At 41.1% G+C, this 14,469-nt stretch overlaps 1 protein-coding gene across 5 annotated transcripts in view; it reads right to left on the reverse strand.

Annotated features, from left to right (window-relative positions):
• MID1 (midline 1) overlaps positions 1 to 14,469 on the reverse strand; it is a 371,713-nt gene that overhangs the window by 38,853 nt on the left and 318,391 nt on the right. For all 5 annotated transcript variants that reach the window (XM_032285890.1, XM_032285891.1, XM_032285892.1 and 2 more), the window contains exon 5: positions 412 to 560. In XM_032285890.1, coding sequence (XP_032141781.1) covers positions 412 to 560 — 149 coding nt within the window. The remainder of the gene's footprint in view (positions 1 to 411; positions 561 to 14,469) is intronic.

Genomic DNA, 14,469 nt, shown 5'->3' on the forward strand with positions numbered 1-14,469 from the left:
CATAGATGAGCTCTGTGATGAAAGAAAAGACTCCCTTTTATGTTTTTGCCTTCATTTTGACTCTTTGTTATCAAGTGTACAATAGCATCACATCTGAGAGTCACAATAAATGCTGTTTTTGTGCCATCATAAGCTCCCCCTCATCCAAAAGCAGGTTGATTTTATTCTTTCTAACTGGTGGACTCTTGTTTCAAAGGCCTTGAACTCCAGGCTCCAGGCTGTTACTGAAAAGGCTTTCACATGTCAAAGGGAAGCATCTTTAGCTGGAACAAAACTGCTCAAAGCCTCTATTCTCTCTGGTATGAGCCTTGAAAATGAAAATAAAAGCAAGGCAAGGGCGAGACCAACCAATCACACCCCAGATACAAGAGTCCCAGCAGCCGGGAAGTTCCTGGGCGCCCCTGCACTCACCTCTCGGTGATATTCTTAGCAGTCTGTAGGAAACGGGCATGATCATTCTCCTTCAGAGAGTGTTCTGCTTGGGAGATGAGTGATGCCGACCGCTCAATGCACTGTTTGCAGTTTGCAATCTGCTGAGCCAGTTTGCGAAGCCTCATCACCTTGAACAAAAGGGACATGGAGAGATGGTTACATGGGTAGGCTTGCTTAGTGAAAAGGCATCAGGCTGGATCCTTCATTTTGTTGTGTTATACTTCCACAAAAGTTCAAAAAGTAGGCACAGAGATATACCAAAATATGGAAAGCTCTGTTATGGGACTCTGGTTTAGAAATATTTTATCTCCTTGGAGAAGTGTTGCTAATTCATTTTATGAGGAAACACTGAATTGTGAATTGCTTCCCTGTTGTTGGGAAAAAAAGGTGTTGCCCTGTGGCAACTTACAAAGGGTCACCAGACCTCTTCCCTGGACTATTCCATGCAATGACTGCAAGACTGTAGGGAACCCTGGAACTTTCTCTATCTCAAGTTTTCAGCTGTGCCATTAAGAAGATAAAACATCTTTATAGGTGGTGCATCTACAGTTTAAGTAAAAACCATTTTCTAAAAAGATTTTTGCAATTCATGTAATAAATTCGAGAATGAAAAGCATTAGGTGTTACTATTTCCCACACTACCTAAAACTCATGTGTTAACAGAAACGGAGCATTTTTCCCATTGATTGATATTTTTCCTGTTGAACAGATGAGACAAAGCCAAAAAAAGCACAGCTGGGCCATTTCCCCTCACTGGGAACGTCATTTCCAGGCACTTTGTGCTTACTTGATAACTAGGAACTATTTTGATAAGCATTTCCCAGTTGGGATAAAAACACATGATTGCTTCACAACCTCCATTCCAATTCCTGATTCTGTCTTGCTTGAAAATGTCCCTCAAACGTAATTGACCATAACCTCCGGGGCAGGCCAAGATAAGTCCAAGGTAACCCACTTGACTGTTTGCTCTGGTGTTTGAAATGTGCTGTGAGATGAAGTCCTCTGGCCAGAAGCCAAGTTAAAATTAGACAGCTAATTGGAACTGCCGTGTGCCTAGTGCCCCCAACCACACACCCAGGGACAGGTTTCGGCTGGCTTTATGATAATTCTGGAATGGAAAATAGCCCTGGGTGAAAGGGTACGGAGGAGGCCAGTTAATCTGTCTTACAGACAAGGCTGGCTCAAGACTCCCTCCAGAATTCCTGCTAACTCCAAGAAATTCCTTCTTTCTCCAAGTCGTCATTACCATTCCTTTATAACTCTAATCTAAGAAAAGGAAGGAAGGAGATGTCAGAACTTGAGGCCTCTAAGGAACGTCCAATTCCAAGTATGTATTATAGCAAACAAAGGAAATTCATACTGAATTAGAGGCAGCAGGCACAAGATTTCCGGCGAGGGAGAGAAAAATTCCTGAAAGAGTCAGAGAATTAAGTGTCAAAACTTTGGGGCAAATAATATATGATCATGAGCCTGGTAAAAGACTTAATGCATTATAATTATAGTTACTGTCCCCAGCAGATTAATTGTATTCATTAGTGGAATAAAATAACACTTATTTTACACCAACTAGAATTTAGCCTCTGGCATCATTTTATCTGGAGGCAAGGCTAAGGAAGGCATCCAGTGCAGTGCAGGATAATAGAACATGTCCATAAGCAACTGTCAGAGAAAGGAAGATTCCAGAAGGAAAACTAATTTACAGCCCATAGAACAAACCAAGTGAGTGGAATATTTAATCACACAGCATAAAGAATAATTTAAATTACATAGCATAATTGAAGATGTTTAACACAATTCTAACAAAAGAAAGGTCAAAATATTCCTTTAGAATAACTTCATGACAACCACTTATCCTTTAGATATGCCTATTAAAGACCACACACATTTCAAATGCTATGATGCTTGAACTCCAGTTTCTTCTTTTCTTTTTCTATCATGATATTGAATATTAAAAGTGACATAATAGGAAAAAGAATAAAAGAGCCCTAAATCATGTGAAAATTAAAGCAAGACAAAATGACAGCCTCCTGTGAAAATACTGGAATGTTCTACAGAGAACAATTTTGGGCATAATTTTAGTTATAGGTTAGTGTACAATTTCATCTGATATGCCTGATTTGAGCTTTGCAAACCTAGTGCATAAAAGAATCAGCTGGGGATCATTTTGAAAGAAAAACAGTAGATGTTTCAGTCTATTCTCCAATATTTGAGTTAAGGGGTTGCAATTCGCAGAACATGAGGAATTTGCATTTTAACAAGCAACAATTGTTTTTAAGTCTGCAGGTGATAAATCATTAGGACAGTCAGGACTAGCATTTAAAAAACCAAATAGAAGAGAAGAGGAGAAAAACAAATAGCAGAGTGCATTCCTGGTAGAAAGGGCAAGTTGGGTTTTGTAAAACCTTTTGTGTGTGTGCATGCATACACACTGTATTGTGATGTCCTATGTATTTCTTACTGTGGGTTACAGTAAAAAAAAAGAAAGAGAAACACTGCTCTAAGTTAGATGTTCACAGGCTGTGATCTGTGGGCCAAATCCAGCATACAACCTGCTTGTGTAAATAAAGCTTTATTGGCAGACTACCACACTCAATGGTTACATATCATCTATGGCTGCTTTCTTGCTACAACATTGTGCAGAAGTGAGTTGCTGCAACAGAGACTGAATGGCAAAGCCTAAAATATTTGTTATCTGGCACTTGACAGAAAAGTTTGCTGACCCCTGGTTTAAATGATTACAGTCAGATGGCCCTGATTTGCAGCATACTCTGAAACACTGTCCTACTTGTCACAGCACTTCGAACTCAGACACCCAGCATGAAGCAAAATACTTAGTTTTCCATTAGACAACACTTTTTAATGTATTATTTTTAAAAGCTGACAAGGTGAATAAAATTTGATGTTTAAAAAAATTAGATACTGACACATAAAAATATTGTGTATATGTCTGTCTTAATGCTTCAGGGGAAATGTTTTCCAGTCAACTCTTCATTTTTCCTTTGGGAAGTGAGATTACCACATTGTAACTTTTGGAATCCACTCTGTACTCGTCACGGAAATAGTTTGCCTATTGGAATCTCCTTTTAGCAGGGACACAGGCCTGTTAATATAATTTCATTTGCTGTTTATTATACCTTACACACTCTTTTAAAAGCCACCTTATTTTGCTCAAAATGCATTTTCAACACTTATTTTTATATAAATGCTTTTGTACGTATGTAGGATATACAGCCCAAAACAACTAGGTCCAAACAATGCATCCTCGATTCACACAAGTATCTGAACTGAAGATGAGGCCTGTTCTCACCATCTCTTTAAGGCCATGGAGAGCTCAACATTTAGTCCAAGTTAATTCTCTTAAACTTTGAAGATTTAGTGTACATAAAAGGCAATGAAGAAAAGGGCTCCTTATTTTGTTGAGCTTTGGCCTTCAGAGGTCTACCACAGATCTCTGTGTCTGAACATTAAATGAATGAACTCACTTAATCTGGAGTTAGCTCTTTGTGTGTTGACATGAAACATAACCTCGACTATTGAAGAAAAGAAGAACATTCTTTCCCAGAAAGCCTAATGGCTTGAGACTCTCCAGACCATCCACCTATAAAGGCTGTCAAATTACTTGTTTCAGAGAATGTACAATGGTACAAGAGCAGGAATCATTAGTAGGTACTAACGTACAATAACATCACCTGCTTGGCGACCGCCTCAACTGCAGAATTGGAGGTCATTTTGACAGCCGGGTGACTAGCATCAGAGATAGAAAGGGGCAAAATAAGGCAGTTGATGAAACTCACTTTTGGAGTCTCCATAATTCCTCCTGGTTCTTGCTCCACCTGCCCACTTCCAATTGTTGGTCGGAGGGCCCCACCATCCCTTCTTTTGACTCAGTGCCCTCAAGTTGCCACTGCCATCCTGGGCTGCAGGGACCCAGGCCCCCAGTGAACCGCAAGTCCGTACTTTCTCTCTCTGACTGGCACCTCAGGTTTCCACGGTGTTGGCATTCACACCCTTCTTCTTAAAAACAGGCCTCAGACTCTTGTGCCTTCCCAAGGTGGTGGCCAAAACTCAGTTTCCAAATTTCCACTACGGCTGAGTTTTCTAATTTCAATATCTACATTTTTCCCTCCAAAACTGTTAATTTGTTGCTTTCCTATTTATTTTTTTCTTATTTCATTTCCTTCTTTTGTGGCTTCACATTTTTGGCTGTTTTGAAAGAGAAGTTATTCTTTCATTTCTTTCTTTGATCATCTTAAGGCCACTTCTTTTAAAGTCTTTTTATTATTTTCCTATAAAATTAATTTTATCTGGGGTAAGATAATGTTGTCTGCTGATTTTGTTGGCTGTATGTTTAGAAATTTAAGATTTCGATTATACATTGGGACGATCCAAGATGGCCGTTTAGGAACAGCTCAGGATTGCAGCTCCCAGTGAATGCGCAGAGGGTGAGTGGACGCCGCGTTTTTATTGCCCACAGACTAGGAAATTCCTGGGCAGAGGTGCTCCACGGTCGCCAGCGCGGCTGTTTCGGCCAGCGCTGCTGTGCCGGCAGGCGCCGCTGCTTTGCCCCGCGCGGCTGCTTTGTCGGCGCCCCGGAGCCACGGTTCTCCGTACAAAATACACCGGTCCGGGGGCCCTTTTGGCTGGCGATTGGAGCCACGGGAAGTCGCCCATTCGCCGGTTCAAAAAGGGGACTGAGCAGAGAACCAGGACAGTAGATTCCAGGGCAAAAAAAAAAAAAAAAAAAAGCGCCACAAACCTCAGTGCCGCTGTTTAAGCCAGCGCAGTGAGTGGCCGCAGGGGAAAACAAACAGACCCCGGCGCCTCTTCAACAGGCGACTGGAATACCAACTTAAAAAAGGCTCTGAGGCAGAGAGCCAGGCGATCAGGCTCGGCTGGCCCCACCCCCACAAAAGAACAGCAACCAGAAACTCTGGATTGAGACTTTCACAGCAAGCACAGCTGAACCCGGGACAGTCCAGCTCTGTGGGGGAGGGGCGTCCGCCATTACCGTGGCAGCCCGCCATTGCCAAGGCAACCCGCCATTGCTGAGGCAGCCCGCGGTTGCCAAGGCAACCCACCACAGCAGAGAGACTCCGCATCAACAGAGGCGGGCCACCATCGCCAAAGCAGTTCTAACTACACCCATATAAACAGGACTGCAGGGAAGTTCACTGGGCAGCGGGGCGGACCCCCACAGCAGCTCAGCAAAGCTGCTATAGGCTGACAGTGAATAGGCTGCCTCCTTGCTCGGCTGGGAAGATCTGAAGGAAAGAAAAAAAAAGGCGGCAGCATAACAGAAACTTATAAATAAAGCCCTAAATCCCAGGGACAGAGCACCTGGGAACAAAAAGCAGTTTATGAGTTCTGCTGCAGCAGACCTAAAAGTACCTGCCCAGCAGCTCTGAATGAACAACAACAGAGCTCACAGCTCACCATTTGAGCTCCTATAAAGAAGAGACTGTCTTCTCAAGCAGCTCCCTGACCCCTGTATATCCAAAAAGACACCTCATAAAAGAGAGATCAGATTGACACTAGGTGGGTATCCGTCTGGGACAAAGATAGCAGAAGAAGAAAACTGGTAACAACCCTTGCTGTTCAGCAGCTGCTGCAGGTGAACCCCAGGCAAGCAGGGCCTGGAGTGGACCTCAGCAGACCTACAGCAAAGGGGCCAGACTGTCAGAAGGAAAACCAAGAAACAGAAATAACCTCATCATCAACAAACGGAACGTCAATCTGAAAGATTTGAGACCCAATCTGAAAGCCAGCAACTACAAAGTCGACAGGTGGATAAATCCTTAAAGATGGGAAGAAACCAGCGCAAAAAGGATGAAAACACCCGAAACCAGAACACCTCTCCTCCTAAAAGGGATCACAACTCCTCACCAGCAAGGGAACAAGGTTGGATGGAGAACGAGTGTGATGAAATGACAGAATGAGACTTCAGAAGGTGGATAGTAAGAAACTTCTGTGAACTTAAAGAACATGTTCTAACCCAATGCAAAGAAACTAAGAACCTTGAAAAAAGATTTGATGCAATGCTAACGAGAATGGACAAAATAGAAAGGAATATAAGTGAATTGATGGAGCTGAAAAACAAACACGAGAGCTTCGTGAAGCATGCACAAGTATCAACAGCCGAATTGACCAAGCAGAAGAAAGGATATCAGAGGTCGAAGATCAACTCAATGAAATAAAACGGGAAGGCAAGACTGGAGAAAAAAGGGTAAAAAGGAATGAACAAAGTCTCCAAGAAATGTGGGACTATGTGAAAAGACCTAATCTACATTTGATAGGCGTACCCAAATGCGACGAAGAGAATGAATCCAAGCTGGAAAATACTCTTCAGGATATTATCCAGGAAAACTTCCCCAACCTAGCAAGGCAGGCAAACATTCAAGTCCAGGAAATACAGAGAACACCACAAAGATATTCGTCAAGAAGAGCAACCCCAAGGCACATAATCGTCAGATTCACCAGGGTCGAAATGAAGGAAAAAATACTAAGGGCAGCCAGAGAGAAAGGTCGGGTTACCCATAAAGGGAAGCCCATCAGACTCACAGCAGATCTCTCAGCAGAAACCCTACAAGCCAGAAGAGAGTGGGGGCCAATATTCAACATCCTTAAAGAAAAGAACTTTCAACCCAGAATCTCCTATCCAGCCAAACTAAGCTTCATAAGTGAAGGAAAAATAAAATCCTTTGGGAACATGCAAGTACTCAGAGATTTCGTCACCACCAGGCCAGCTCTACAAGAGCTCCTGAAAGAGGCTCTACACATATAAAGGAACAACAAGTACCAGCTCAACTAAAGGGCAAAACAGCCAGCTAGCACCAAAATGGCAGTATCAAATTCACACATAACAATATTAACCCTAAATGTAAATGGACTAAATGCCCCAATCAAAAGACACAGACTGGCACATTGGATAAAAAGCCAAAACCCATCGGTGTGCTGTATCCAGGAAACCCATCTCATATGCAAGGATACACAAAGGCTCAAAATAAAGGGATGGAGGAAGATTTACCAAGCAAATGGAGAGCAACAAAAAGCAGGAGTTGCAATTGTCAATATTAGACAGATCCAGACAGAAAATTAACAAGGATATCCAGGACTTGAACTCAGACCTGGACCAAGCAAACCTAATAGACATTTACAGAACTCTCCACTCCAAATCCACAGAATATACATTCTTCTCAGCATCACATCACACCTACTCTAAAATTGACCACATAATTGGGAGTAAATCACTCCTCAGCAAATGCAAAAGAACGGAAATCGTAACAAACAGTCTCTCAGACCACAGTGCAATCAAGTTAGAACTCAGAATTCAAAAACTAACCCAGAACCGCACAGCTTCATGGAAACTGAACAACTTGCTCTTGAATGTTGGCTGGATAAACAATGAAATGAAGGCAGAAATAAAGATGTTCTTCGAAACCAACGAGAATGAAGACACAACATACCAGAATCTCTGGGACACATTTAAAGCAGTCTCTAGAGGAAAATATATATCAATAAGTGCCCACATGAGAAGCAAGGAGAGATCAAAAATTGACACCCTATCATCAAAACTGAAAGAGCTAGAGGAGCAAGATCAAAAAACCTCAAAGTCTAGCAGAAGACAAGAAATAGCTAAGATCAGAGCAGAACTGAAGGAGATAGAGACACAAAAAACCCTTCAAAAAAATCAATAAATCCAGGAGCTTTTTTTTGAAAAGATCAACAAAATAGACAGACCACTAGCCAGATTAATAAAAAAGAAAAGAGAGAATAACCAAATTGATGCAATAAAAAACGATAAAGGGGATATCACCACAGATTCCACAGAAATTCAAACCATCATCAGAGATTATTACAAACAACTCTATGCACACAAACTAATAAACCTGGAAGAAATGGATAAATTCCTGGACACTTGCCTCCTGCCAAGCCTAAACCAGGAAGAAGCCGAAACCCTGAACAGACCCATAACAAGGTCCGAAGTTGAGGCAGCAATTAAGAGCTTACCACCCAAAAAAAGCCCAGGTCCAGATGGGTTCACAGCTGAATTCTACCAGACATACAAAGAGGAGCTGGTACCATTTCTTCTCAAACTATTCCAAACAATACAAAAAGAGGGAATTCTTCCCAAATCATTTTATGAGACCAACATCATCCTGATTCCAAAACCCGGCAGAGACTCAACAAGAAAAGAAAACTTCAGGCCAATATCCATGATGAACATAGATGCAACAATCTTCAATAAAATACTGACAAGCCGATTGCAACAGCACATCAAAAAGCTTATCCACCATGATCAAGTAGGCTTCATCCCGGGGATGCAAGGCTGGTTCAACATACGCAAGTCTATAAACGTAATTCACCACATAAACAGAACCAAAGACAAAAACCACATGATTATCTCAATTGATGCAGAGAAGGCCTTTGACAAAATTCAACAGCCCTTTATGCTAAAAACACTCAATAAGCTAGGTATCCATGGAACGTATCTCAAAATAATAAAAGCTATTTATGACAAACCAACAGCCAATATCATACTGAATGGGCAAAAACTGGAAGCATTCCCCTTGAAATGTGGCACCAGACAAGGATGCCCTCTCTCACCACTGCTATTCAATATAGTATTAGAAGTTCTAGCCAGAGCAATCAGGCAAGAAAAAGAAATAAAGGGCATTCAAATAGGAAAGGAGGAAGTCAAATTGTCTCTATTTGCAGACGACATGATTGTATATCTAGAAGACCCCATCGTCTCAGCCCCAAACCTCCTGAAACTGATAAGCAACTTCAGCAAAGTCTCAGGATACAAAATCAATGTGCAAAAATCACATGCATTCCTATACGCCAATAACAGACTTAAAGAGAGCCAAATCAAGAACAAACTTCCATTCACAATTGCCACAAAGAGAATAAAATACCTAGGAATACAACTAACAAGGAACGTAAAGGATCTCTTCAAGGAGAACTACAAGCCACTGCTCAACGAAATAAGAGAGGACACAAACAGATGGAGAAACATTCCATGTTCATGGTTAGGAAGAATCAATATCGTGAAAATGGCCATACTGCCCAAAGTAATTTACAGATTCAATGCTATCCCCATCAAGCTACCAATGACCTTCTTCGCAGAACTGGAAAAAACCACCTTAAACTTCATATGGAACCAAAAGAGAGCCCGCATAGCCAAGTCAATTCTAAGCAAAAAGAACAAAGCGGGGGGCATCACACTACCAGACTTCAAACTATACTACAAGTCTATAGTAATCAAAACAGCGTGGTCCTGGTACCAAAACAGAGATATAGACCAATGGAATAGAACAGAGGTCTCGGAGGCAACACAACATATCTACAACCATCTGATCTTTGACAAACCCAGACAAAAACAAGCAATGGGGAAAGGATTCCCTGTTCAATAAATGGTGTTGGGAAAGCTGGCCAGCCATGTGCAGAAAGCAGAAACTGGACCCCTTCCTGACACCTTACACTAAAATTAACTCCAGATGGATTAAAGACTTAAACATAAGACCTAACACCATAAAAACCCTAGAAGAAAATCTAGGCAAAACCATTCAGGACTTAGGTGTAGGCAAGGACTTCATGACCAAAACACCAAAAGCATTGACAACAAAAGCCAAAATAGACAAATGGGACCTAATCAAACTCCACAGCTTCTGCACAGCAAAAGAAACAATCGTGAGAGTGAATCGGCAACCAACAGATTGGGAAAAAATTTTTGCAGTTTACCCATCTGACAAAGGGCTGATATCCAGAATTTACAAAGAACTAAAACAGATTTACAAGAAAAAAGCTAACAAGCCCATTCAAAAGTGGGCAAAGGATATGAACAGACACTTTACAAAAGAAGACATACGTGAGGCCAACAAACATATGAAAAAATGCTCATCATCACTGGTCATCAGAGAAATGCAAATCAAAACTACATTGAGATACCATCTCACGCCAGTTAGAATGGTGATCATTAAAAAATCTGGAGACAACAGATGCTGGAGAGGATGTGGAGAAATAGGAACACTTTTACACTGTTGGTGGGAGTGTAAATTAGTTCAACCATTGTGGAAGACAGTGTGGCGATTCCTCAAGGACATAGAAATAGAAATTCCATTTGACCCAGCAATCCCATTACTGGGTATATATCCAAAGGATTACAAATCGTTCTACTATAAGGACATGTGCACACAAATGTTCATTGCAGCACTGTTTACAATAGCAAAGACCTGGAACCAACCCAAATGCCCATCGACGATAGACTGGATAGGGAAAATGTGGCACATATACACCATGGAATATTATGCAGCCATCAAAAACGATGAGTTTGGGTCCTTTGTAGGGACATGGATGAACCTGGAAACCATCATTCTCAGCAAAGTGACAGAAGAGCAGAAGATCAAACACCACATATTCTCACTCATAGGTGGATGTTGAACAATGAGAACACATGGACACAGGGAGGGGAGCACTACACACTGGGGTCAGTTGGGGGGAAATAGGGGAGGGACGTTGGGGGGTGGGAAGCTGGGGAGAGATAGCAAGGGGAGAAATGCCAGATGTAGATGATGGGGAGGAAGGCAGCAAATCACACTGCCACGTGTGTTCCTATGCAACAATTTTACATGTTCTTCACATGTACCCCAAAACCTAAAATGCAACAAAATAAATGGGAAAAAAAAAGAAATTTATGATTTCTTTATTGGCTTTGAAATTGAACTTAGAGTTTCAATTTTAAAGGGAAGTAATTTATAATTCTTTCCTCTCTCACCCTCCTTGCTCAGCCTACTCTGCTCTGAAAGTTTTCTAGTTGCCTTCACTTGGCCCTTGAGGTCATTATTCAGGAATCCTATCCTTATCTCTGTGCTCCTGTTCTGTGTGGGTATCAGAAACAGTGTGAAAACAGTCTTCAAGCTAAGAACAAGCTAACAACTTGACTTTGCTAAAACCTATGATACAAGGGAGAGGCTGGCAATAATTTTTGACTGAAGTGTGAAGCCTTCTGCAGCCCATGGCATTAAATAATGAGCCTGATTTCCTTTCCCCATCCCATCTGGAGCACTTCTAAATCCTTTCCCCAAAGTTTCAAGAACTATTGATCCACAGGTGTTGAAGCTGTACTACTTTTACCTCTTCCAGACCAGATCCCAGTAGCCTGTATCCTCAGCCACAATCAAGGCTTTTCAGTTTTGTCTCATTTCTGGCCTGTGGAGACATTTATCTTGTTTTTGGTCCAGCTATACCTCTTTGCTTTTGAATTTTATTATTTCTTCATTACTGACATGTGTTTGGGGTAGAAAGAGTGCACCAAAGCATAAACTCCAAGCATCACCATGGCTGGAACTTGGGGTCACCTTCGCTACTCTGATCCAGCTCATGAGAGAGACCCTGGTGGTGGGAAGTCCAAGTTAAGTAAGAGAAAGGAAGGCAAGCTAACCAGGAAGTTGTGGTGGAGTATCTTTGCAGGCTGAATAAGGACCCTTAATGCTGCCTACGTCCTAATCTCAGGAATCTTTGAATATGTTACTTACATGGCAAATGGGGCTTTACAGACATGATTAAGGATCATGAGATGGGGATGTTACCCTGAATTATCCAGGTAATCCCAATGTAGTCACAAGGGTCCTTGTAAGAGGAAGGCAGGAAGACCTGTGTCAGAGAAGACGTGAAGATGGGAAGAGAGGTTAGAGTGATGCAAAGAAGGGACCATGACCCAAAGAATGCAGGCTACCTGTAAGAGCTAGAAAAAGCAAGAAGAAATAGATTTTCCCCTAAAGCTTCAACAAAGAAACAGCAGTGCCAAAACTTTGCCGATTTTGTTTAACCCAATGAGATCGATTTTTCGATTTCTGAATTTCAGCACACTAAGATAATAAATCTATGTTGTCTCAAGCCACCAAGTTTATGGTAATTTGTTAGAGCAGCAATAAGAAACTAATAAGAGTAAGGCGCAAAGCCTCAATTAGAGAGGAGGGGAAGTGCTTTCTCTAAAATTTATTTATTTATTTATTTGCTACTTTAAGATCTATTGCATGGCATGGTGGAAACAGCAAATAAATAATCATGTATTGTTCAAAATCACTAAGCAAGTAAATTTCAAATGTTCTCACCACAAAACAAAAGGCTTTGAGATGATGGATATGTTAATTAGCTTGATTTAGTTATTCCACATTGCATCCATAAATTATAACATCACTTTGCACTCCATAAATATATATGACTGTTTGTCATTTTAAAATTAACAATGAAAATAAACTAATATGTGGATCGAGAGCTAATCTCTGCATGCAACCATGTAAAGATAGCAAATTACCTTCTGTATGCATATGAATAATTAATTGTGACCATATGTCAGGTGGCCATGTATCTGAGAACCTGGAATATTTCTAGAATTAAGAGATGTGCACACATGATGCACAATGATGATGAAAGAGGAAATATATCTTGTAAGGATTCCAGATGGACACTCAGTGCTCTTCTAAATTGGACAATTCGTATATGGGAAAAAGTAGCATTTTAGCACATGTGAGTCCTTGGCCAGGGAATAATTTCATGTTAATCTGTTAAGTTACTATGCCAGTGTCAATAACTATTTTATTTCAATATTTTTTCAGATCATTTTTATAATTTAATTGTATAAATATTTTATAATCGATATAGACAGAGTAGTCTAAAACATTGTACAATATTAGAAGGTACCTGTTAAATTTTGCGGAAAACAGAGAAAACACATACATTAGCCATGGTTGTCTCTGTGTTTCATTTCAAACTTGCTAGTGTGTTTTAATTATATATGTTTCATTAAAGCATAGCTATGAGCAATAACAAATATGCATGAAATTTTTGGATCATAAATGAACATTTCTATTTTAAAAATTATTTAGAAAAATTATCCTTGGCCAGGCACAGTAGCTTATGCCTATCATCCCAGCACTTTAAGAGGCAGAGGCAGGTGGCTTGCCTGAGCCAAGGAGTTCATGACCACCCTGCGTGACATGGCGAATCTCTGTATCTGCAAAAAAACACAAAAATTAGCCAGGTGTGGTGGCCCATGCCTGTAGTCCCAGCTACTCAGGAGGCTAAGGCAGGAGGATTCTCTGAGCCCAAGAGGCAGCACTTGCAGTGAGCAATGATGGCACCACTGCACTCCAGCCTGGGTGACAGATAAAGACTCTGTCTCAAACAAAAAAACAACAACAAAAAAAGAAAGAATTAAGCCGGGCGCGGTGGCTCAAGCCTGTAATCCCAGCACTTTGGGAGGCCGAGGCGGGTGGATCATGAGGTCAAGAGATCGAGACCATCCTGGTCAACATGGTGAAACCCCGTCTCTACTAAAAATACAAAAAATTAGCTGGGCATGGTGGTGCGTGCCTGTAATCCCAGCTACTCAGGAGGCTGAGGCAGGAGAATTGCCTGAACCCAGGAGGCGGAGGTTGCGGTGAGCCGAGATCGTGCCATTGCACTCCAGCCTGGGTAACATGAGTGAAACTCCGTCTCAAAAAAAAAAAAAAAAAAAAGAAAGAATTAAAAAAGAAAGAAAGAAAAAAAAGAAAAGAAAAGAAAACAAAAGAAAAGAAAAGGAAAGAAAAGAAAAGAAAAGAAAAGAAAAAAGAAAAGAAAAAAAGAAAAGAAAGAAAATGAATTATCCTTGAAGGTGGCAGAGAAATGGGTAAAATAAAATGGTTAATAAATATTTCAATAAAACATTATTAATTGTAAAATAGAATAAATTGTTGGATTCTAAAGTAACCAACAGTTTGTGAATGATTTTTGAATAAGGAAGTAGCTATAAAGAATATAAAGTCGTAGATGATCCAAGATGGCCGAATAGGAACAGCTCTGGAGTGCAGTTGCCAGTGAGAATGCAGAGGGTGAGTGATCACTGCATTTCCAAACGAGTTTTTACTGCCCACAGACCAGGAGATTCCCAGGCAGAAAAGCACCATGAGTCTCCAGCATGGCTGTTTCAGCCAGCGCAGTGGGTCTCTGCACAAAAACTCACACAAATCTGGGCAGCTGCTTCAACTTGCTCCT

The sequence above is a fragment of the Sapajus apella genome, unplaced genomic scaffold, assembly GCF_009761245.1.
Source record: "Sapajus apella isolate SASKATOON/1434 unplaced genomic scaffold, GSC_monkey_1.0 scaffold17, whole genome shotgun sequence".
In the NCBI taxonomy this organism is placed as follows: domain Eukaryota; kingdom Metazoa; phylum Chordata; class Mammalia; order Primates; family Cebidae; genus Sapajus; species Sapajus apella.